General features: G+C 33.2%; 1 protein-coding gene across 2 annotated transcripts; it reads left to right on the forward strand.

Annotated features, from left to right (window-relative positions):
* Positions 1-270: 270 nt before the first annotated feature.
* LOC117682604 (methyl-accepting chemotaxis protein TlpB-like) lies at positions 271-8,295 on the forward strand. Of its 2 annotated transcripts, none has more exons than XM_066081634.1 (10): positions 271-683; positions 1,318-1,423; positions 1,643-1,709; positions 1,811-1,908; positions 1,996-2,211; positions 2,311-2,355; positions 2,442-2,594; positions 4,935-5,076; positions 5,263-5,377; positions 5,613-8,295. In XM_066081634.1, the coding sequence occupies exons 2-10, from the start codon at positions 1,393-1,395 to the stop codon at positions 6,096-6,098; spliced, it is 1,353 nt and encodes a 450-aa protein (XP_065937706.1). In that variant the 5' UTR covers positions 271-683; positions 1,318-1,392; the 3' UTR covers positions 6,099-8,295. The 2 variants fall into 2 exon arrangements, with proteins under 2 accessions (XP_065937706.1, XP_065937707.1); XM_066081635.1 differs by lacking the exon at positions 271-683 and adding an exon at positions 1,182-1,209.
* The last annotated feature ends 14,279 nt before the right edge of the window (positions 8,296-22,574 follow it).

Below are 22,574 nucleotides of genomic sequence, written 5' to 3' on the forward strand. Positions count from 1 at the left end.
GGTTAATATTTCAATTGTTTTGACATTTACAAGTATACAGAGGGAACATGAAATGTCCGCCTTTTTGGAAATCATTTTGTTTATAATTTGTTACTTTTATGATTTCTGGCAAACATTCAATCCTTACAAGCCATTACTGAATTCAATATACATGATACCGAGCTGCACTGCTTAGAACCAAAATAACAGAAGCACATGCTAATATCAACCTGATGAAACGCTAAATCTATAATTGTTTTATATTAGAAATAAAGTGATTACAGCTCTCAGTGATGCATGGTATTTTTGTGCATGTTAAAAATGCACTTATAGATAATTAAAACAAATAGAGGTTGTTTAACGTTGAAATTGACAGTGAGTATATTGATAAAATTGTATTTGACGGACGACATTATTTGACCCAAACAAAGCAGATGAGAGGAAACCTATCGAACCAAACGCACAAAACACGTGACAACTTTTTTAATGATATAAATAAGCTGCGTAGCCTTTGGAACCTTTATAAGTGCACTAATGTGGAATTCAATAAAATTTCGGGAAACCATTTATAGATAAAAAAAAAAATGATACGAATACACAATCTAATTGCTGAAATGTTCACACGAATGGATTTTTCTTCATAGTTAACGTTGCGGTTTTTCTGTTTACGTACGGAGGAAACATTTTTAAGTTTTCAATGTAGGGTGAGTAAACATAATAAAGTCTGAGACGATATCTAATATCAAGACAATTTATTAGATTATAAGATTTTTTTTAACAAAAAGGACATAACTATACTTGCTTGAGCTTCTTTCTCCCTCTGTCTGTCTGTCTGTCTTTCTCTCTCCCTCTGTCTGTCTGTCTTTCTCTCTCCCTCTGTGTCTCCCTCTGTCTGTCTGTCTGTCTGTCTCTCTCTCTCTCTCTCTCTCTCTCTCTCTCTCTCTCTCTTTCTCTCTCTTACACGCAAGGTAAAAAAATGCGCATAACAATAAAAATGATTCAAAAAGTCATTATCAATATAAATATGCTATGAAAGAAAAACACGATATATGTTCTGTTTTTACTCATTAACAGAACACACTTTAAGATTAAATACTCTCTCAAAATCACTAATTAAAATTGGTTTGAGAAAAATCTTTAAATTAACATATGAAGCTCGATATGTTTTAAACATAACATTACAGACAAAAAAATATTTTTACAGGATACTATAAATTAAATCTTACTAATGTACGTATTGATTTATAAATTAACTCATATTAATTAACTAGAAGATGTAAAATTACAAAGAAAAATGAAATATAATCAGATATAATAATTTTTTACTTATTTTTTAAGGTTTAACCAGTCACTAGATTTTCTTCTAAAATAATACCTTCAAGCAAAACCAACTTCCTGTGACGCTGAGGACCTATGATCTTTTGGATGACAATGTCTTGTCTCCGTAAGTTAGCACTGTTTAAGATTTAAAGAATATTGAATTCGAGTTTGTGTTTTCTTGTTTCAGGTCACTTTAAACCCGTACTTTATGATGTTCCTTGCCGAGTTGAATAGTTTGGTTCTGTGTTTTTTCGAATGTTTCAATGCTTTAGAAAATTGATTATTTATGTTCTTTACACTATTTTGTTTACTGCCTTTTTAATTTTTTTTTTATATTTTACAGAATTCATTATCCTTTTTATTTTGGTGCTTGATAAGCCAGATAATGTCAGAACGGAAGAAACTAAAAGGTTAAGAGTTATTTCCGTATGGTAAACTCAACAGGATAACAAATCAAAATATATCTTCTTCTTTTTTTTATAAAATACGAATCTATAATTTTGTGTTGCAGTTTCGTCTCATTTTTATACACTGGAAAAACTAGCGCAATGGATATAGAGGATACCTGTTTTGACATCGATCAAGCTTCAGTGAACAATATGTATTTCGGTAACCCTAAATAGTCTATATCCTAGAGCATATTACTAAAGAATATAAAAAGATTATATTTGATGCTAGAAAAAATGTGTATTTCAGGTATATCAATGTTCATCAATACAAATACGGCATGCAAACCTGAGAACATTGGGTTAAAAGAGGTTCAGAAATATATAATTCACGACAAGCATCAGCGACAACTTTGTAGAACCAAATTAACTGTGTTTATGAACAGCAGAAATTGTGAAAAAGCCATCGAGCACTTAGGGTTTATGTGCCAACATCTAGACGAAAGGTCAACGATTTTCTTTCAGGGTAAGTTTCTGTGATGATGATAAATTTTTTGCTTAGCTTGAACCGATATTTATAATTTGTGTATTGAAACAACTTAACTACTCAGCGATGTGTTTACAGATTGTATGGTTGCAAGTTTCCTTGAACAAAATGAAACAATCACAGGTAATTGGATAAGAAAATCAATAACAATATGAAAATCTATATTTGGTTCTCGAAAGAGAAGCTAAAAGTCTCTTGAATTTTTACAGAATATGGAGCAATTATTATTTCGGCGTTTCCAAAACCAAAAAAGGGTGAACTAAGACGTACATTCGAAATCCCAACAGCTCATTGTAGCATGAAAGAGTGTGAATTGAAGAACGCAAAGAAAGTGCACGAATTCGGGATTTTACCCTGTAAAGGTATTTGAATTATAGAGGTTCGGCTTGCTTGTCAATATCATGCATTAACAAAAAGACATTAGTGAGCCCTTTTAAAACATGATGAATTTTTTAAGATTTGCGTCGTCCGCCGTTTGTTAAAACTTTTACTTTTCTTATCGAAATTACAAAGCCAATTGTTACCGTTTTGCTTTGTATCACCTCTATGTTCAGAGGAATATATACTGTAAATTTTATGACCTTACCATACCTGCCTCATGGGGCCTCATGGGCGGCGGGGCAGAATACGCTTAAGTTGCCAAAGGTGTAAAAATCATAGCCTCTGGGTCAGTTTCTCAGGCCCTTGGGAGGGGCAAATATAACCACATAGTAAAAATGTATAAAAGCTTAGAAAATCATCTTCTCTACGTTCAAAACACAGAAAAACTGATGTATGGTTATGATTTTCATGAAGCCTTCTACCTAAATTTGGTAGGACAAATATTCCTACATCTTAAATTAAGATTTTTTACATTATTGCTCACAGTAATCCATAGTTATTGCATTGAATTCCTTTGCCTTTACAATACTTTGATAGGTGAAGAGGATCAGAGAGTGTAACTTCAATCACAAAATGTATCAATACTATTTAATCTCTCAACATTTTCGAGTGAAAACTTTCATTTTACTAATTGCCAAGTGACCATTAAGGGTCTCTTTATATCAGAAGTTGACAATATTTGGCCTCTGAAACTAGGAATTAATGATTCGAGATTCTTCAGACTATTGCCTTCCTCTTTTATGGATGAATTGATTAATTGAATATCTATACTTATAAATTAAGGCATTTTGCAAATAAAATATAAACTGCCTGCACCAGAGTACCTGCTTAAACCTGTAGTATTTCAACAAATGTGTGATGGTGTCCGTAAGGTATAATTGAATTTTAACTACGGAGTTATTATTGTAAAATTAATCAAAAACCTACTTTCATTTTCGATAAACAAGCCTGAAATAGCAAAAATGAGAGTAAGGTAGTGTCCACGCTTTGGCGGATCTGAGTCATGGATAGTGCATGTCGATCAAAATATATACTTGCAGTGAAATGATATTAAACGATCACGTATACTAAGAGTAAATATTTTTAATGTGAGCCTAAATATTTAGAGAATACATGGAAGTTAAGATGAGTCAATTCGTATCTTCAGTGGGCGATTTTTATTTTGATACTCATTTGCTTGCGAAGCATGATGTCTGGTGAGGAAGTGGAATAGAACTTTCTGGATTGACTTATTAACGGAGTTCATCATTCATCGCGGGCAGATACCTTGGATCAGACTTTGATTAATACAAAAAGTTAATTAATAAATAAAATGGAACAATTAATGCGATTTTAGTGTTAATGGGAAGAATTTTCCAGAACGGGGTGCCCAGAAATTGTTCGACTAATTGACATCATGGCGGAAAGTGTAGGGCGATTTAACCGTCGGGTAGGTCCTTTGGATCTGACAACTTTGGTTTAAAATATGAATGCAAATGGATAATAATGCATAAACTAGCGTGTTTTAATTTTATAGTTTTTTATATCCCGATATATTGGTTGTAAACCTTATACATTAATTTGTAAACATCAATTTAATGATAAATGAACAGATTATTTTTATTCTACGTCTTTATGGATAAATGGGTGTGCATAAAATGGGAACTTTTAATGGGAATGTCCCTTTCCCTCTAGATCGGTTTCAAAACAGTCTTTTATCTGAAATTCTTATATATTTGGGACAGTAATATAAATTAGATTAGAAATTGACCTAAAGAATCAAATTTAGAGAGAGAGACACTAAATACCCAATCACTGGTTTGAAATAAATACAAGAAAAAAGTTTATTTTTTCAGTCAGCTGCAACAAACAGAATAAAGGCCACGTACATACGTATATTATCTATTTCAGTTTGAACTTTTTCATCCCTGTCCGCTCCTCTAAATATCCAACAAAGCAGTTTATTTTTTGTTTCAATTTTAAAGACTAAGATAAGAAAAAAATCGGACAAATATATACAAAATGAACAAAAAATGGTTCAATATATTAAGCATTTTATCATAATAATGTGTAAAGTGTTAATTCTCGCACTTGCACGGGTTATCATCTAGTTAAAAAAGAATTAAAGCGGTTTTAATAGTCGCAAGATCCTCGGATTTTTATATAGACACCGTCATAAAGCTAGAAGTGCAAACATGAGACTCTCTGACAGAGCGTCTACGGGTTATGGTATTTAGGTGAACGTGAAGGCATGTTGACTTCTTGTTAATAAAAGAAAAAAATAACTAAACTCCTTTTTTTATTGACCAGTGAATAATTTTCTTTAGTAAAAATCATTTAAGATTCTTCTCACCCGGACGCAGACAAAGGATCAGCGCAGATAGTTTTAAATCAAGCAATAGTGACCGCCTGCGCAGGGCTTATCTTGGGTGGTGTGTTAACATCATTTGTATGCATTTGTATTAACAAGCATAATCGAAGCAGGTATGTGCTATTGTTCTTTAATTCAAAATAAAGTCGAGTAATTCTAATCATTACTGTAAAAAATATATTTCTCTTTCTCTTGTTCCCCTTTTCGGTGCATTTTCTGCGATGTAATACCTTGTATATCATTGATTGATTTGAACAACAAATTAATTCTTTGATTTCAATTTGGTTTTTTTTTTTCAGAAATGACGGCCTAATTTCAAAATCAAAAATTTCTCACATGACTGACGCCGAACAAATATTTTCGATCCATTCAGAAGAAGATGAATTTGGATATCACGATATTATGGACATCGAGGTTTGGCTTCGTCCTCATTCCTGTCGTATATTCAGATAATTGTCATTAGCTATCAACATTTAAATAAATGTTCTTCCAAAATTAATCAAATGGAATATTTGATAATAGTAAAGTAAACATTTAACTGAATTAATTGTCAACATATGCATATTATGTTAGAGGCTGCATCACCCACATACATATTGTGTAATAATTAAAATAGTTTAGTCTCAATTTTTTATGTGCATCGTTGTAGGACACGGCCAATAATAAGGATACACAGCATAGTGTGAACGACGTTTACTATCATTATGACCCTCCAGAGCAGCGGTATAGTAGAAGTCCAAAGAGCAGTACTAGTACATCTGAGAACGAAGTTAGCATATCCCAATGTTCAGTGCATAAAACCACAAAATCATCAAAAGAACATACATTAGGAACAGAAATGTCGAGCATGTACCATAAATTATCAAAAGAGAACAATTCGCCTTTGACAAACACAGAAAACGAGGATCTTATTGAAAGTAGATATGTAGACATTGAAAATACAGCAACAGGAAGAACAGAGGTAGGTTCGTTAAAATCAAAACACCATGAGCAATATGCTGCATATGAAGTACCTGTAAGTCATTCAAATGCCAAAATCTCTCAAAACATTGGGTCGAAAACTAGCGTTATGTCGGCCTTAATCGGTAGGAATGAAGATATAACAACTATTGTTTACCATGTGTTAGAAAAATAAAAGCATCCAGCGACTTGAATTTGCATTCAACGTCAGCACTCAATTGAAATGACAAATTTGTTTTCGATAAACAGAATAATTAGTTAAGTAAAAACATGTGCATTTACTTATTTTTAGACTGGCGTGATATCAAATTTTTGTTACTTTAACACACCAAAATATGTTTGAAATGGTATGTTCTAATAAATCATTGTTGTGATAAGCAGTTGTCATTTTCTACAGTAAAATAACCCCAAACTACACATGATGTAATGATATATTGCTTATTTGCTCAAAATGAAATGAACAACATTGAAAGGTAGCTTTTAAAATTTTCAAAATACTAGTACATGTTATCTCATTTTTTCTGCTTTGTGGTAATGTGGGTTTTTTTTATAATTTTATTTAAAAGGGAGAAAAAAACCTATTTATTTTGAAGTATTCCATAACTTTGTGTATTGAGTTTAGAACATATTTTACTTATTACATTGAACTTATTAACAATCCAAATAAGACAAAACCCGAGTTCACAACACCCATAAGCTAATTATAAATTTGATATAACATATAATTTTTGACTGTTATTAAACATTTCGACTATATACATTTTTAACTGTGTCTTATAATCATTGATACAGAACAAATAATTACAGTGTACCTTAGGCCTTGGCATGAAGAAAGGGTCAAGATTTCATTACATATATAACAATGTATGAACCAGGTCACGTGGTTCTCACTTTGTTAATCTAATGCACTTCGTTAATCTGATGAAGCGATCTCTAAATATAAAATGCAATATAAATGTTTCCTGGACACAATTTTTACCCTATGTGTTGATGTAATAAAAACGCCGGCCGTTATTTCCTGTCAGGTTTCCAAACTAAATATAACGTGGGACGGTAATGGGAAAATCCACAGTGAGAAATGTAGGAGTGTCCTTTAAGCTATAGTACTCGGCACAATATTCGATTTTGTTTTGGTTAAAATGGTGCATGTATGTAACCTGCGAGGTAGAATTATCAAAGTTTATGTAAATTGGAAGGTACGCATATGAAACAAAAAAAAAACAACCTTTAGCTTCACCATTCAATCTAAATAATCAGAGAGCCTTAAACGTGTTCTTCATATTCATAAATGTATATTAAAAGAGTATCGTGGTGAATGTATATGATGTGCAGTATGTTATATGTATATCCATTAAGTACTGTGGAATCATCATTGTTCATTCAGAACCAATATTCACGGCTTTCGTGGGTAACCCACGCCCAATAATTTCAATTCCCACGAACTTATATACAATCATTTGTTTTATATTCAATAAAATTATCCCGAATACCCTACCAACGAAATTACATCCCAGCGAGCAAGGAAAATGTTGGCTAACCATAAACATTGACACACACGAATTAAAATGATTCCACAGTAATTATGCATTTTTTTTAAGAAGTCAAATTGTTATGTATAGACAAGATTACAATTTTGAAATAAATATAGTTTAGATACAATTCTGTGACTTAACGGATATGCCGAAGAGCTATAATTCATTCTATGCAAATTCAAAATGCAACACAATATTTTGCACTAGTTTTAAAAGTCAATTTGGACTTGGTATTTAAAAAAAAGATATCTAACCATTAGGATATTCATATAGAAACACAGGACGTTTTCAATGGTCATTCATGTAACATTTTGGGAAAGTACTCAGACCAATATGCAATTTAGATGCATATATGTAGGAACGAACGTGCTTACTTTAATTTTTGTATCAACTCATCATGATTGTGTTACATTACTATTAAACTAATTTATGTGACAATATATATACTTAAAAAATATGTTAACCTATTCTGCGACATATAACTTTCAGACTGTTATTACTATTGATATATATTCCTCGATCATTAAAAGACACGTATGAACATTAAAGGTTTATGGATAATGATTTGTTATTTACTTAAATCTGTATCTGATAATACCATGTATCGAATACTGCTAGGGTGATGGGTGGGGCTTACATGTATCAACATATGTCACTTAAATCTGTATCTGATAATACCATGTATTCTTGATATGTGGCGGCAATGACCCTATCTTTGACATTTTTTTTAACAATTTACATTTGTGTCTTTTTGATCATATAATTTTTGACTGTTATTAAACATTTCGACTATATACATTTTTAACAGTACTATTGTTTATAGTTACATGTTTTTGCTTGATGAGGTAGAATCTCTTCTAATTACATTTCATTTGTGTATATATTTTGCGTGTATACATGTATTTTTTTAGAATAGTGTGGCATAGTTTTTTTTGCTAAATTCCTTTCTGTTAATTATTCTTTGTCATTTATTTAATCAATAAATGACGGTTCTAATTCCTGATAAATGTGTTGTGTTAATATGTCGAATAAGTAACTTGTCAAACGGAGCATCCCCTATCAGTTAAAAACAGTTTTATTTCAATAACGTGTGCTTTTGGTAAATTTTTAATAACATGGTGTGATCTCATTTTATGATCATAAACATTTGCAGCAAAATCAATTACTTCATTAAGCTGACATAAAGCAGACATCTTATTACGGTAGGTTTTGTGAGAGAGTTACCTCCTATTTGATTGATTGATTAATGATTACTTAATATATTGAAATGAGTTTCATTATACGGGATGTCCGAGATTATCTGATACCATTTTAATTTCGTATAGATAAAAACAAAATCGGTCAGAATTTGTATATTGTGACTCAAATAAAGATCCACAAAAAACGTTCGGGAGAAAAACGTCTTTTATTTCAATTATGATGTCACAAAGTTGCATCACATATCTCTGGTTAAAGTGAATTTTTATCAAGATGAATCGGACAGAAGAGCAGGAATCTTGCGTTTAAAAACTATATAAGCAAACACAAACTCCAGACATAGTTGTACAATATATAAATTTGAAGATATCAAACAAACATCTATAGTTTGAACTATTATTTAGTTATGAATTTAATACAGTATGAAGTTGAACACATGTATTGACCATAAAAGTAAAATCTAACTTTTTGCTTTATTAATACATGTAGCTTCAAAAGCCAGGGCATAATGAATACAACAACATATGTTACAATATTTTGGAGTAATCAAATTATGACGCAAATAAAATGAATAATAGTGATGTCGTATTTCCAAAACTTTGAATACAAATAGACATACATTTAATGTCTCATTTATAGGTAAAACAGCTAGGGGTAACACCTCAAAAATTTGAGATATCGAATGAAATAAGCTAATTTCAGGTCAACATTGTAGTTTATTTTTTTTTAACTTCTATGAAATATAAGCTAAATATGTCAAAATATATCAATAGAAATATCAAAATTTTGTTTGAATATATTTTTTTCAGAACATTATGAATCTGTTGTTATACACAAATTATCTCGAAGTATAATGTGCGCTGAAAAGGAAGCTAAAGTAACTGTACTCTAAAACTAGTGAGTTATGAAAATTGTTCACTTCCTTTTTGATAACTTTTAGCTACAAAATAAAGTCCCTTACTAAATTCTGCAATAATGTATCTTTTATAAAAACAATTTTATTCAATATAGTTTATTTGGCACTAGCTGTAAAATATAAATATACTACTAGAATTAATATGTGATGCAGAATTGTCAGACTAGAGGTGACTAAAATGCTACCCAAAACCTAAGGAGCGAACCTCTTTAAAATGTGAGAAGATTTGAATGGGATACGTACAGTGACTGTTGTGAAGAATTATACTCATGTACTTCACGTCGTCATTGATAAGAAAAAAGACGTCATTTGGACAGCTTTCTATTTTGCTGTGTTTTATTAGCAACGCCAATTTTGTCAAAAACATATAAATGTTTGTGAAGTATGTTGAGTAACATTTTACGTCATATACAATCATAGAAATGCATTTGATCTTTTGTTAGATAAACTTATTCAAAGAGTAAATGGTTTCTGATATCATGGGACCATCTGTATATTTTCAATCAGTAATACTCATTCTATGGGATTGATCGATTACTTGATCTCGGTTACTTGTGATACTGAGGGTGCAGTCATCTCTCCTTAGGGTCGCATAAATATAATTGTGCATTCACTCCTGCTTATATTAGTGGTGGTTGTAGCGAAACGATGGTGCGCGGTCATCCCAGCTATTGTTCTTGCAGTTGTATGCAGGTGTAACAAAGAATATTGGCCGGGTAAAAAAAATTGATAAAAATCGTGAAATATATACCTGCGAGTTATTATTGCATTTTAAGATTTTTCTAAACTCTAACGGCATCAACCAACTTTAAACTAAACTGGAACTTCTTCTGCTGGTTTAAATGCATGTGTACATACATAAAGGTATCAGTTTTAAAGTTTTAATTCTTTCATACTGTCCGATACATATGCTGACATGACTGATTTGTTTCATGTTGATTGCCAATTACAAGCATTCAATGAAAACTTGGTATCCATTAGTGTTACTACGTAATTAAAGCAATAGAAGAAGATGACATTTTGCTTCGCAGGCGAGGCAGGCTGGCAATTTGTTGGACATCGAATTGATTTTTTATTCCCTTGTGTGATAGAATGTTCAAAGGTCATCAAGGACAAATTAATTATAATTTTTTTTCTTTCAAAACTTTTTTGAAGCTTATTAATAAAGAAAGTATGTAAATTGCACTTATAGAGTGAACTTGAACAGAATACAAACTATAATGATTGTTTCTTTTTTTCAAAGACTGACATTAACCCCCTCTCTTCCCTTGATCGGGAAAAAAGATCGTCCCTTAATCATATAAATTTGTTAATTTCCTGATATATATGTCCAGCAAATACAGGGCGGTAACGTTACTTTTCAGGCAAAACGACATAGCTTAATTCCACCGGTACCGCAGGCACCTGACGTTGTTTATTGTTTTCATATAAAGAATATATACCCTCTACCTAATAAGAGGGTAATAACTATAACTGAATATATTTTAAGTGTGAGAAAGATGTTTAACTTTAGCTGCTTGTGCTTAAATCTGCGAAGTCAGGATATTTGCCTAGCAAAATAATAGAGTTGACATATTTTATCTCACAAGTCGTCATCAGATTCTGTTAAATCTACTCTACAACAATCATTTTACGTAAACTTGCCAGACAAGCTATTTTTGAAGCACCAGCTAACTTTCTACATATTCATACTAGTTCTTTTAAAAATATTAAAATTTATCTTTTAAAATTTGAAGCACGGACACTTAACTGGTCTTTAAACATTTCATGTCAAAAACATTTATATAATGTAGATAATAGACTTCTGTCAAGTTTTTGTGATAAAAGTTATTTAGAAACTATGGAAAGCAAATTTACGTTATCGTCATTCAGTAGAAAACTTCGGTTACCAACTTACTATACTTTTTTTTAAGCAGAATTGTTAATGCCTCGAAAAAGTAACATTTGTTTCAATAATTAGTTACACAGTATTACGTTACACAGAAGGATGGCTTCATATATTATGGTTATAAATAGCATTTGGTCTTATTTAACTAAAATAGCTAATGTAAATCTTTATGATTCCCTCTATGTCTTATGTAAACTTACAGTTAATTCATAGCTCTATATAAACAGCTAGACTGAAATCTACACACCCAATTTAGCGTTTGGTCGAAATCTACAGCGACCTCAGAAAAATCATGAACAGCACGAAATAATTATGCTGATGTAAGACTCAAAGTCTTACAAGAGAAGATTCGAATGGGTTTTTTTAGCTAACGTACTTATGTGCATTAGCAATAATTTAGTATGATTTTGACTTATTTTTTATAATCACTTTATTAATCAGTTAAAAAAAAGATGTAAATATAAACCAAAAATGCAGGCACGTAGCAACGTTTTTGAAGGTTTGGGGGAGGGGGGAGAGAGAGAGAGAGAGAGAGGGACTCATCCTAAAAGTCCTGACAAGCAAATAAAATAATTAAAAAAAAGCACTGTTCAAAATCTTCTAAATCCTAAATCCTAATCCGGGGGGGTGGGGGGGGGGCTGCCGTAGTTTATCTATCACTTCAATTTCACTCTTAATTTCCACAGTCTCCGAGAAAAAAGTTGGGGAGGGAGCAACTCCATGATAATTTAAATTCTTATATGTAAAGTTCAGAAAATTAGTTGCCCCAACCCCCGCCCCTCACTCATGCAACGTGCCTGAAATGCTTTCTTTGATGATTCATGCGAGTTATAGTCACATTACTCGACCAGTCACCGTAGACTGGTGATAATGATTGGTAATCGGTGATGTGAGCAATGCCCCAACATCGGTCCTTATCGGCGAAGTAGTCGTTAACACATCTACCACAGCGACAGGCATCGTACAGAGGCCGTGCATACACCTGCCGATGATATTACGCCGAGTGACTCTAAATAAAAAATTTTCTTGATCGGCGTAGCATCGGTTGCCGGCCGAAAATCGAACAAACATGGGATAGTCTTTACCGATCATCCTATAATGCTCGACCAGCGGTCGGATAGTGAACCAAACATCATATGGTTATTATCCGGCCACCTTACACACATCGTAGACTGTTCGGGTGATGGTCGGCCGAAGAATTATCAAGTTATTACCCTGCCTTACATGGTCAATTTACTATATGGGTTTGGCACCGAAACATCTGAGATTTAATTTAGTGCAGCAACAACACATACAAGCTTGGCTTCAACATCACGCTATCCTGACGGCGTTGTTAGAGGAAGCAAAACAAGAGTAAAAAAGAGTAAAAAAGAGCCCCATGACAAAGAAGAAGGTGGTGGGTCTGAGACTTGAAATTGAGAAGATGCCTGTTTCGGCAATTTTTCAGGCAGAGAGCTTCCTTGGAACCTGATCTCAACTTCGATCACGTTCCGCTTTCTGACCAGTGGCGCAGGCACGTAGCATCAGGGGGGGCCAGGGCCCCCCCCCCCCCCCCACTTTTTTGGAAGTTAGCAAAAAATTGATATGAAAATAAGGAAATGAGTAGTCAAATTGAAGGTACTCCCCCCCCCCCCCCCCACGGATTAGGAATTTCAAGATTTGGAGGAAAAACATTTTGGTAGGGAAGAATTTTTTTGGAAATATAGTTGAGTTCTCCCCCCCCCCCCCCCCCCCCCCGGATTAGGATTTTGAAGATTTTTGGAAAACTTTAAATTTCCGTTTTTTTCCTCTTTTTTTTTTTTTTTTTTTTTGCTTGTCAAGATTTTTTGGATGGGTCTGGCCCCCCCCCCCCCACTTTCAAAAACGATGCTACGTGCCTGTGGCGTGAGTTATCAAGACCTGGCATTAGCGTTTTGAGTCCCTCAACAACACCTTGCTGTTTGTGCAAGAAGTCTGCCATGCCATCTTCCAGAGTACAGGGCTGTGGTGTGGAAGACCTAATCGACCGAAAATGCCTGGAGGGAAGTAGCACAACAGTTCCAGGACAAGTGGAACTTTCCTCATTGCTTGGACGGCAAACAGACTGCCTTGTCCTTTCCACCCGCCATACCTTGATCATTCCCCTCTGGAGGTGCAATGATGTCATTGTGTGGTCTTGTCAATTCGCTGAATGAATATTGTGTACGTGTAAAAAGATTAACGCTTAACGTTTAATTTTGATAACATTGATTCCGAATGCAAATATTTCAGGAAGATATAGATTTCAACAAACGAGGATTTTCCGGGTTTTTTTAATTAAAAAACATATTTTTAACAAATTTCGCTTTACCATTAAGTTGATAAAATCAGTTACCTGGATTGTTTTTTAATTTATTTGTTAAAAATCACCAATATAACGTAGAAACCATTATTTGATAGCGATGTAACATAAAATTGATTAAAAAAGCCAACATCTAACAATAATATGGTCATCTGAATATTCTATAATCTCTCTGTCTCTGTCTCTCTCTCTCTCTCTCTGTCTCTCTCTCTCTCTCTCTCTCAAAGTCACGAGCGGTAAAGTCTTAACCCCGCCTACTTCGATTGAATTGGACAAAGGTATTTCAAAAGTTATCTGGAGTTTAGTGTTAAATCTAAAGCGAACTAGCGTGGCGCGGCGCCATGCCCCATTTTATCAGCGCCATGCCCTTTTTCTAAACGCCATGCCCTTTTAATAATAAATAAAAGTGATGCCCTTTTTATTGAAAGTAAATTTAAATCAAAACCACCATTGCCCTAGCCTATGTTTTGATTGCAAAGTTAAACCAGCACTCGCTGGACTTCACGCACGGCTGACCTGAGACAATAGACGATACAGGTAAACTAGAGAGGCCCAAACTGAGGGGGTATACACAGCTGTCCTGTATAAATGAGCGCTTTGACACCTAATTACTGGTACAATAATTTGATAAATAACAACTGAATTATCTCCTTGAAATTATAAGTAGGCTAATAAATTGTGCAAGCTAGCTTATCATTGAGACATCGTAAGGTTATCTATAATAAGAGTTAACACAAAGGAATATATTTTATGAAGATAATTTGAAATTTTAACACTGAGACACCTAAAACCATATTTTGACTAATGAAACATTTGAATAAAAATGTAGATGTGAAGTTTTCTTATCCTTTTTTAAGCTTTTAAACAATCGTCAGATTAACCAGAATTTTCTCTGTTTCCCAAAAAACGTAACTCTTCTTCTTGAAGGGTGCATAAACTTAATTCACAATAAAGATTGTGATTTTTAAAAAGCTTAAAACAACAATTTAAATATCCAAATTTGTGTGGTAAAAAGGGTTTAATAATTTTGCCATCAGTTGTCTACATATTCTCTTGACTGAGAAGTGGACAGGCATAGCCTACATCAAAGCTATGCCTGTCTACTTCTCAAAAGATAATATTGTCTACATTATACATGTCCTATGATTCATTACTGGAAACAGATATCTTTAAGTTCACATATTACATAAAGCCGAAATGAAATAAAGACATTTTAATGCATTATACTTTAAAACTAGTCAAACAATGCCTGACTGTTCTAAGGGATATAAATGAATGTAAATCAATTTAAGAAAGAAAAAAAAAGATTGATTCAGAAAATAAAATATTGAATAAGACTTATGTGAATGCAAAAGCAAATCATTTATTGTTCAATTATCTCATTTCATTACAGATCTCGAGGTCACACTTAATTACGATGCAAAACTTTCCTTATAATATGCTTGTTTCAAGGATTAATGATTTTAATTATAATATTACCGTAGAAAAAGGTGCCCTTTTCAAGGTTTTATAATATTTACTGCGGAGAAAAGTGCCCTTTTTATCATTATTTAATATGCCCTTTTCAAATCCTAGATTTAACACTAGGAGTTAACACCTTTTAAAAGCTTTCATGTAGTTTACTATATCCTTATTCATGTAACATAGCATAGGTTCGTCGGATAGCATGCAACATGGTAACTACAACGTGGAACAATCATTCAAGAACTCTATCACTTTGGTTGACAGCTGCTATTTTGCGTAAGTTTGAAATTTTGTAAACTGTTTTTTGATTTTCAAAAATTCAAATTAGAATAAGGATATTTTTTTGAATTTATTCAAATGTTTGATTGTGTAAAATGTGTTTATGTATTGCAACCGTTGAAATTCGCTACTTTTACAAAATGTTGTCATCTGCTCTTAATGATTGTTTTAGACTTGCTTTGTGGACAAATCCTCTGCAAACTAGACCATTCTTTAGTGAGAAATCCAAGGTTATAATGTTTATTTTGAAGTTAAAATTTAACTTTAAAAGCTCAATTTCAATGATGTTTTTTGCTTTATTTGCTTTAATTTGTAGTTATTTTTCATTTATCAACACTGAAAAAACAAGCAACTTGAGGATACCTGTTTTGATGTTGAAAACTCCTCATGAAACACAATGTACTCAGGTAAGAGCTTTGTCCATATAATTTCAATCAGGTTTTATAATATATCCTTGTACTATAAAATGTTACAAACAATAAAACATTAAATCAAATCGATTAATTCTTTCAAGAATATAGAGCTTTGTGGAAGCAGAAGCAAATATATTTGCCCAGTAATCAAATACTTTGAATTTGTTAATGAATTCACTGTTCATTTAGATTCAGTTATATGTCAATATACACGTACCTTTGTTAAATAGATTACGTATCATTCAAGTGTTAATTTAAGTCCAATCCCATTTTGGTCTTGTTAAAACAATAATTGTTCAATACTAGAAGTTATGCCAAATTACTGAATATTCCAACCGTGGCATGCATGTTTACCAACATTCTGAAGATTATTCTTGGAACAAATCCTTCGCAAATGCTGGAAATAAACACTTTAAATCAAGCATTGGAATAAATTTGATAGATGTTTTTGAATATCCTTTAAAATGACCCAGGTAATATTGACCTAAAAATTTACGTTAGCAAAAGTAAAATCCACCCTTATGGTTGCTCAAACGATGTTGATAAAGCATAGTTATGAAATTGGTCACCCGCAGTATTAATGTATACGGTATTCCAACAAAATATTACCATGTACTTTTTAAAAATCATATATTTATTGATAAAAAAAAAATATGGATTATATTTACCTGTGTTTTTTTAAGAGGCGAATCCAGTCCCCCTCCCATGAATTCCCTTTAATTGGCTTAAGTTGATATCAACATACATGTATATATATTTATTAGAAGTCAAATATCATCTTTTGAAAATTGAAAGAAAAGATCTTTGTACAAATTCTTAGTAACATCTTAGTAACATCTTCATTTCTTAAGTTTTCCGAAGTTTTTAAGATTTAAACTAGACTTGATTTAAAAGAAACTTATTTTGAAAGTGGTAAAAAAATATAAACAAATTCAATTTTTAAAATCTATTTTTACAGTTTTAAAAGGTATTTACAGATATTTAAAAGAGATTAGAATTGTTAATAGTGGTCATTAGTACTAAAGGTCTAAGAAGACAGCTGTTAATTTAAAAGGATAAAATGTAGAGATTGTATACATGTATGAAGTCCCGGAAACTATAATATAATCCCGGAAACTATAACATACGTAATATGACAGATATGAAATAAACGAAAACAGTACAGCTTACATAAATGATGCAAACCGTGGTATCACTAAAGACATAGTAATTTTCTAATGTATGGATATGTTGAGGCAGAATCGTCAGAGAAGAAAACATTTTCATAAATCGATTTAAGAAAAGGTCAGAATTAGTCTGAGACAACTCTGTCAACTTGATTTGTATTAAGATTCTTTTGTAAACAGTACCGTGACCCAAGAAGACCATAGCCTTACTTCAGACAATTTTTAATCCAAAAATAACAGCAAACACATGGATTTCAGAAAATAATCACATCCAAAATAATAATGTGAAGAAAGTCATCAAAAGAAAGTGTTACTTAAAGAACTTTGTTATAATAAGGAAGTTTTTATTTTCAAAATACAAAAGTTCAATTGGCGTTGGTTACATCCTTATTAGACTTTAAAATGAATACCATGTTAATTTCATAAAGGTGCAGATTGAAGAACTATCACACATTTTTTTTTTTAATTTTAATTATCTTACAGGCATATCACTCTTTTTAAAAAACACGAGATCACTCTGCAAACCAGAATATATGGATTTAACGGAGAAAAGAAAATTCATAATTTATGACAAACACCAGAGGCCACCTTGTAGAACGAAAGTAACCGTCTTCATCGACAGTGGACACTGTGATACAACTTAAAAAGAATTGAAATATCTGTGCAAAAATTTAAAAGAAAAACAAAATTTAAAAGTTTATTTTCAAGGAATGATATTATTTATAATGGAGGAAAAAATGAAATGTAATGTAATCATTCAAAGATGTTATTTTATAAATGGGGTTATTTATGAAAGTAAATCATTTTACAGAATGTACAGAAGATAATACCTATGGAAACACTGAACATAACATAAAAGGGTAATTTGTAATGACCATGAACGAACAGGTCAACACGATTTTTTTCAACAAAAAGCACAATTACTAATAAACAAAAATTTCTAATGCACATTTTATAGGCAACAGTCATTATTTTGTCCTCATTCCCAAACCCAGTAATAGGTACATTTGGACATTACACGGGTTCACTGCAAAATGAAGAAATATCTGATGGATGATTGCTTGATAAACGGATCAAAAGAAACCAAGACGTCCTGTAACAGAGGTACCAAGTATTAGAGGTATTAGCGCAATGAGGATATAGACGAGAAAACGGTTTACGTAAGGACAGATGTTTCCAGTTCTCATCAACAATCAATAACTTCTCAAACATACGTGGAAAAAATTTCATGTACTTCATTTTTATGATTATTTCCCTAATTAAAATGAATATTAGCTAAAGCGAATCGATCGCTAAAAGATGAAATAGATTATGCAAAAGGCCAACATGGATATAGTTTCTCGACGTTTCCTGGTAATATTTGACATTCAACGGAAGCGAAAGAGAGATTTTTTTCCTGTTTTAATCTAAGGCTTATGACCTCCACATCAATGAATTTGATTTTTATTAACAAGTGACAGACGTGAACAAAGCAGGTATGTAGAGAGAGAGAGAGAGAAAAAGAGAGAGAAAGAGAGAGAGAGAGACAGAGAGAGAGAGGGGCTGTTTTATAGAGCTTCTCAATTCATGAGTAGTTTTATGTCATACTGCATTTGAGTAATTATTATCAATATTTTATGAGAGTAAAAGCTAACCTGATTTATACATGTAGTAAGTCTTCTTATATTGATTTTTTGTGTTTATAAAGCGGCTATGCTTTAAAGTGTGTCAATCATGATCGTAGAGTGTGTAAGCACAGCATGGTGTGTATTTGTGTTACCGACACAGCTGCTTTTGTCATGTACTTACTAAATGTGTTTGTGTACTTTGTTTCGCAGGTCCCTTTTCCGAACAGTATGTGAAACACTTTCATCGGCGGTTGTGCTCATTGCTAGACATTGATGTTTTCTTGAGTAGGCCAACGAAGTGGCCAGTGGAGAACTTACCATAGGGGGACATTACCAGTCCATTTATTAGTACATCGACCAAAAAGAACATTTTATATATTCTGGATCTGATTCAAACTGTATCATATATGTAAAAAAAAACTGTAAAAATTTCTTCATATTATTGTCTGAATGTAAATATAAATTTTCAACAAATATATTAATATATTAGTATATAACTATTCCCTTCAAAAACTGTGACACTCTCTCTAACACATAATATGTGTACATATATACCCGTTCCTTCTTCAGGACAACAAAATAAAAACTACATATGAAAGAAGAAAAACATCTACAAAACTAGTACTAAACTAAAAACTAAATTATATATAAAAAATAAAAAATGTATATACACCGGATAGAAACGTGGCAGCTACATCTTTGTATTTAAGATTTCAAGCCCGAGAAAGAAAAATCCCGTCCGACGCAGCGGACGGTCTGTGAAGAAGTGCTAGAAGATAACGCGAACGAATTAATTTGCTAATTGGGGGTTGCTGTTAATTAAGTTGTACTAGTAAGAGTATTCGTAGTGAAGGTTTGTAGGGAAGATAGGCTCTGTAAAAGACCGCATAAATATACATAAGAGTGTAAAAACTAATGGGAGTTAAATAACGAAAATAAAATGGATAAAAAAAATCAAAAATAACAAAACCTAGGAACGAGCTAATAAGTTGAATAAATTACATGAATGAAGGTTTGTACATGTACTCAAAAGGATGATGATGATGGTGATATTGAAACGCTTAGTTGATGTTCATTTTGGTGAAGTCACTTAATTTGTTTATGCACTTAGGGCGGAATGACTTCAGTCTATGCTTCCAAAATTTTTCTTTATTTTTTCTCTCCGCATCTGTTCAGTCTGGGTTGTGATCAATAACCAAAACCATCATTTCTTCCCATTTGTGACCATCTAAGTTAAAATGTTCCCCGACGGGTTCTTTAATTTTCTTAGTTTTGATGGTGTGTTACCCCAGTCCTGATGCTAAAAACAAGAAGAGGAGAATTCTGTTGTTACATTTATTTGGCGGGTTTCAGCAGATATAAGAGTTAAAACCTATCACAAACAATCACTGAATTTGTAAACAATCAACTCAATTTGTCTAGGGGATTTACAAAATAAACTGACTAGAATAAAAGACTAGAATAAAAGACTAGAATAAATGGATAACTTACTGATATATTCATATAAACTGTCTTAATCAATTTTAACAATCGTGTCATTATGTCTGAGGATTTAAACTAGTAGCAATACACAAAATATGGAGCCTCTCGTGTTTGTGTACATTTATCTCAAACCGGAAACAGTTTACGCAAGCTAAAACCTAAACCTACACGATAAAACTCACTAAATTCCGGAACATATTTACCATGTACAATTTCAAGAAAATATTAAAGTAATCTTTACCACTAAATTTCCCGTATCTACCCTATTGATATAATGTACATATTCATTGAAAATACTTTTATAATAACCAATTACTGCTCTTTAACTAGATCGACAGACACGTGACTAGGTACAGATACATGTGCTACCTTCGCAAAATGCATCTTAGAATGTACAAAATGTTTTACAACCATTCTATTGACATGCATGTTTACATATAAACATATTGTCAATCAAGAAAATAGTAATGAACATGGATTGAGGTTATAAAACCAGTTTCTTACCTAAAAACAAGAAGAGGAGAATTCTGTTGTTACATTTATTTGGCGGGTTTCAGCAGATATAAGAGTTAAAACCCATCACCCCGTATTCCGGACTTCCACGCTGGAGTTATCTCCCTTGCTACATTACATATCAATCAACAAAAAAAGGGGGGGGGTGGCTGAAACCCCCAATAACTACCCGTCACACACTCCCCTTCAAAACTGAATGTCGCCCCGACATTTACAAAATAAAACACTGAAAATCAAATTTGTTGTCATGACAATCAAAATCACAATTATTCAACTGACCTATGTCATTCAATTTGTAACATATGTTCTAGTTTACACACCAAATATGTTTACAATTGGCCAAATTGCAAACGGAGACTTTAAAGAAACAAAGATATGAAACTAAAACACTGAGGTTACAATTCAGAGTAGTACATACTACTTAAAACAGTCTCTTTCATCACCATGTTAATTCTTTAAAACACACTGATAGTAGTAAATACTACTTGAACAGTCTTTATCATCACAAAGTGCAGTCTCTGTATAAACAGAAAAATTAAAACACAACTTTACACAAATATCTCGCAGTCCACTTTCAGGGTTTGTACAAACGATGGTTTTCCCAGTTGGTCATATGTGAGTTTCCTGGGAACTTTAGTTGCTCTTCTTGGTCTGTACCTGTGGTCTTCGGTTCCACTGGAGCCGCTGTTACCCGGGGTATTTGTTTCCACTAGTTCGTCATGCAAATATGGATCTTCCCCACCATCCAGACCACTTGAACTATGAGCTGACTGGAAACTATCCGCTGAACTGTGTGAAATCAACACAGGTTCCACGGGGTTGTCTGTAGGATTCCTCACTTCAACAACTGAATCTGAAGAGTCACTTCCTGTCCTGCACTGCTGCGGAGTGAATGGTTTGGCATTCGGATTTAGAGGGATTTCAGTAATCTCAATGAATCCATCAGAATCTGAGGAACTACTGTCAGCGTCATAGACTGGGACGTCTTGTTTGCTGGGTTTTTTTGGTCTGCAGGATTTCCTGTCGTTATCCATGGACTCTATTGGTAGAGAGTTGCACTGTCTCAGGAGGTTCCTGTGAAGTCGCCTTATTCCACCCTGTCCGGATCTCTTCCTCACTTCATAAACTGGTGTCTCCTCATTCACCTGCTTCACAACAACATATATATCCTGCTCCCAGAATGATCTTAACTTTACAGGACCTCCCTTCTCTAAAAGGTTCTTCACTAAGACGTGGTCTCCTGGATGTAACCGTGCACTCAAAAGTCCTTTGTCATGTTGTTGTTTTCCTTTTTCAGTCATTCTTCCTGCTTGTTGCGATGCCAATTTGTAAACCTCTTCCATGCGGTCTCTCCACTGAGCCACATATTGGGAATAGGTCTGTTTTCTAGTCGGCTGTTGCAGGTCTGGAAATACCAAGTCAATGGGTAATGTGGGGTGTCGCCCAAACATTAGAAAGAATGGTGAATAACCTGTGGTTTCATTCTTCGTGCAGTTGTAGGCATTAACAACTTTATTCAGACGTGATTTCCAATCCAGTTTCCAAGATGGCTCTAAAGTCCTCAACATCTGTAATAGCGTCCTATTAAAGCGTTCCACTTGTCCATTCCCCTGTGGGTGGTACGGTGTGGTACGAGAGCCTTTGACCCCACAAATTCTTTGCATCTCAAAGAAAAATCTGTTCTCAAATTCACGTCCTTGATCATGGTGTAATCTGCTTGGCATCCCAAATTTTAGCACAAAGTCGTTGAAGACCCTCTCTGCAGCAGTTTTTCCCGACTTGTTCCTTGTAGCATACACCTGTGCAAAGCGGGTATAATGGTCCATCACAACAAGTATATACTCAAAACCACCCTTGCAGCGCTCTAAATGGAG

Source organism: Magallana gigas, chromosome 4 (assembly GCF_963853765.1).
Source record: "Magallana gigas chromosome 4, xbMagGiga1.1, whole genome shotgun sequence".
NCBI classification, from domain to species: Eukaryota; Metazoa; Mollusca; class Bivalvia; order Ostreida; family Ostreidae; genus Magallana; species Magallana gigas.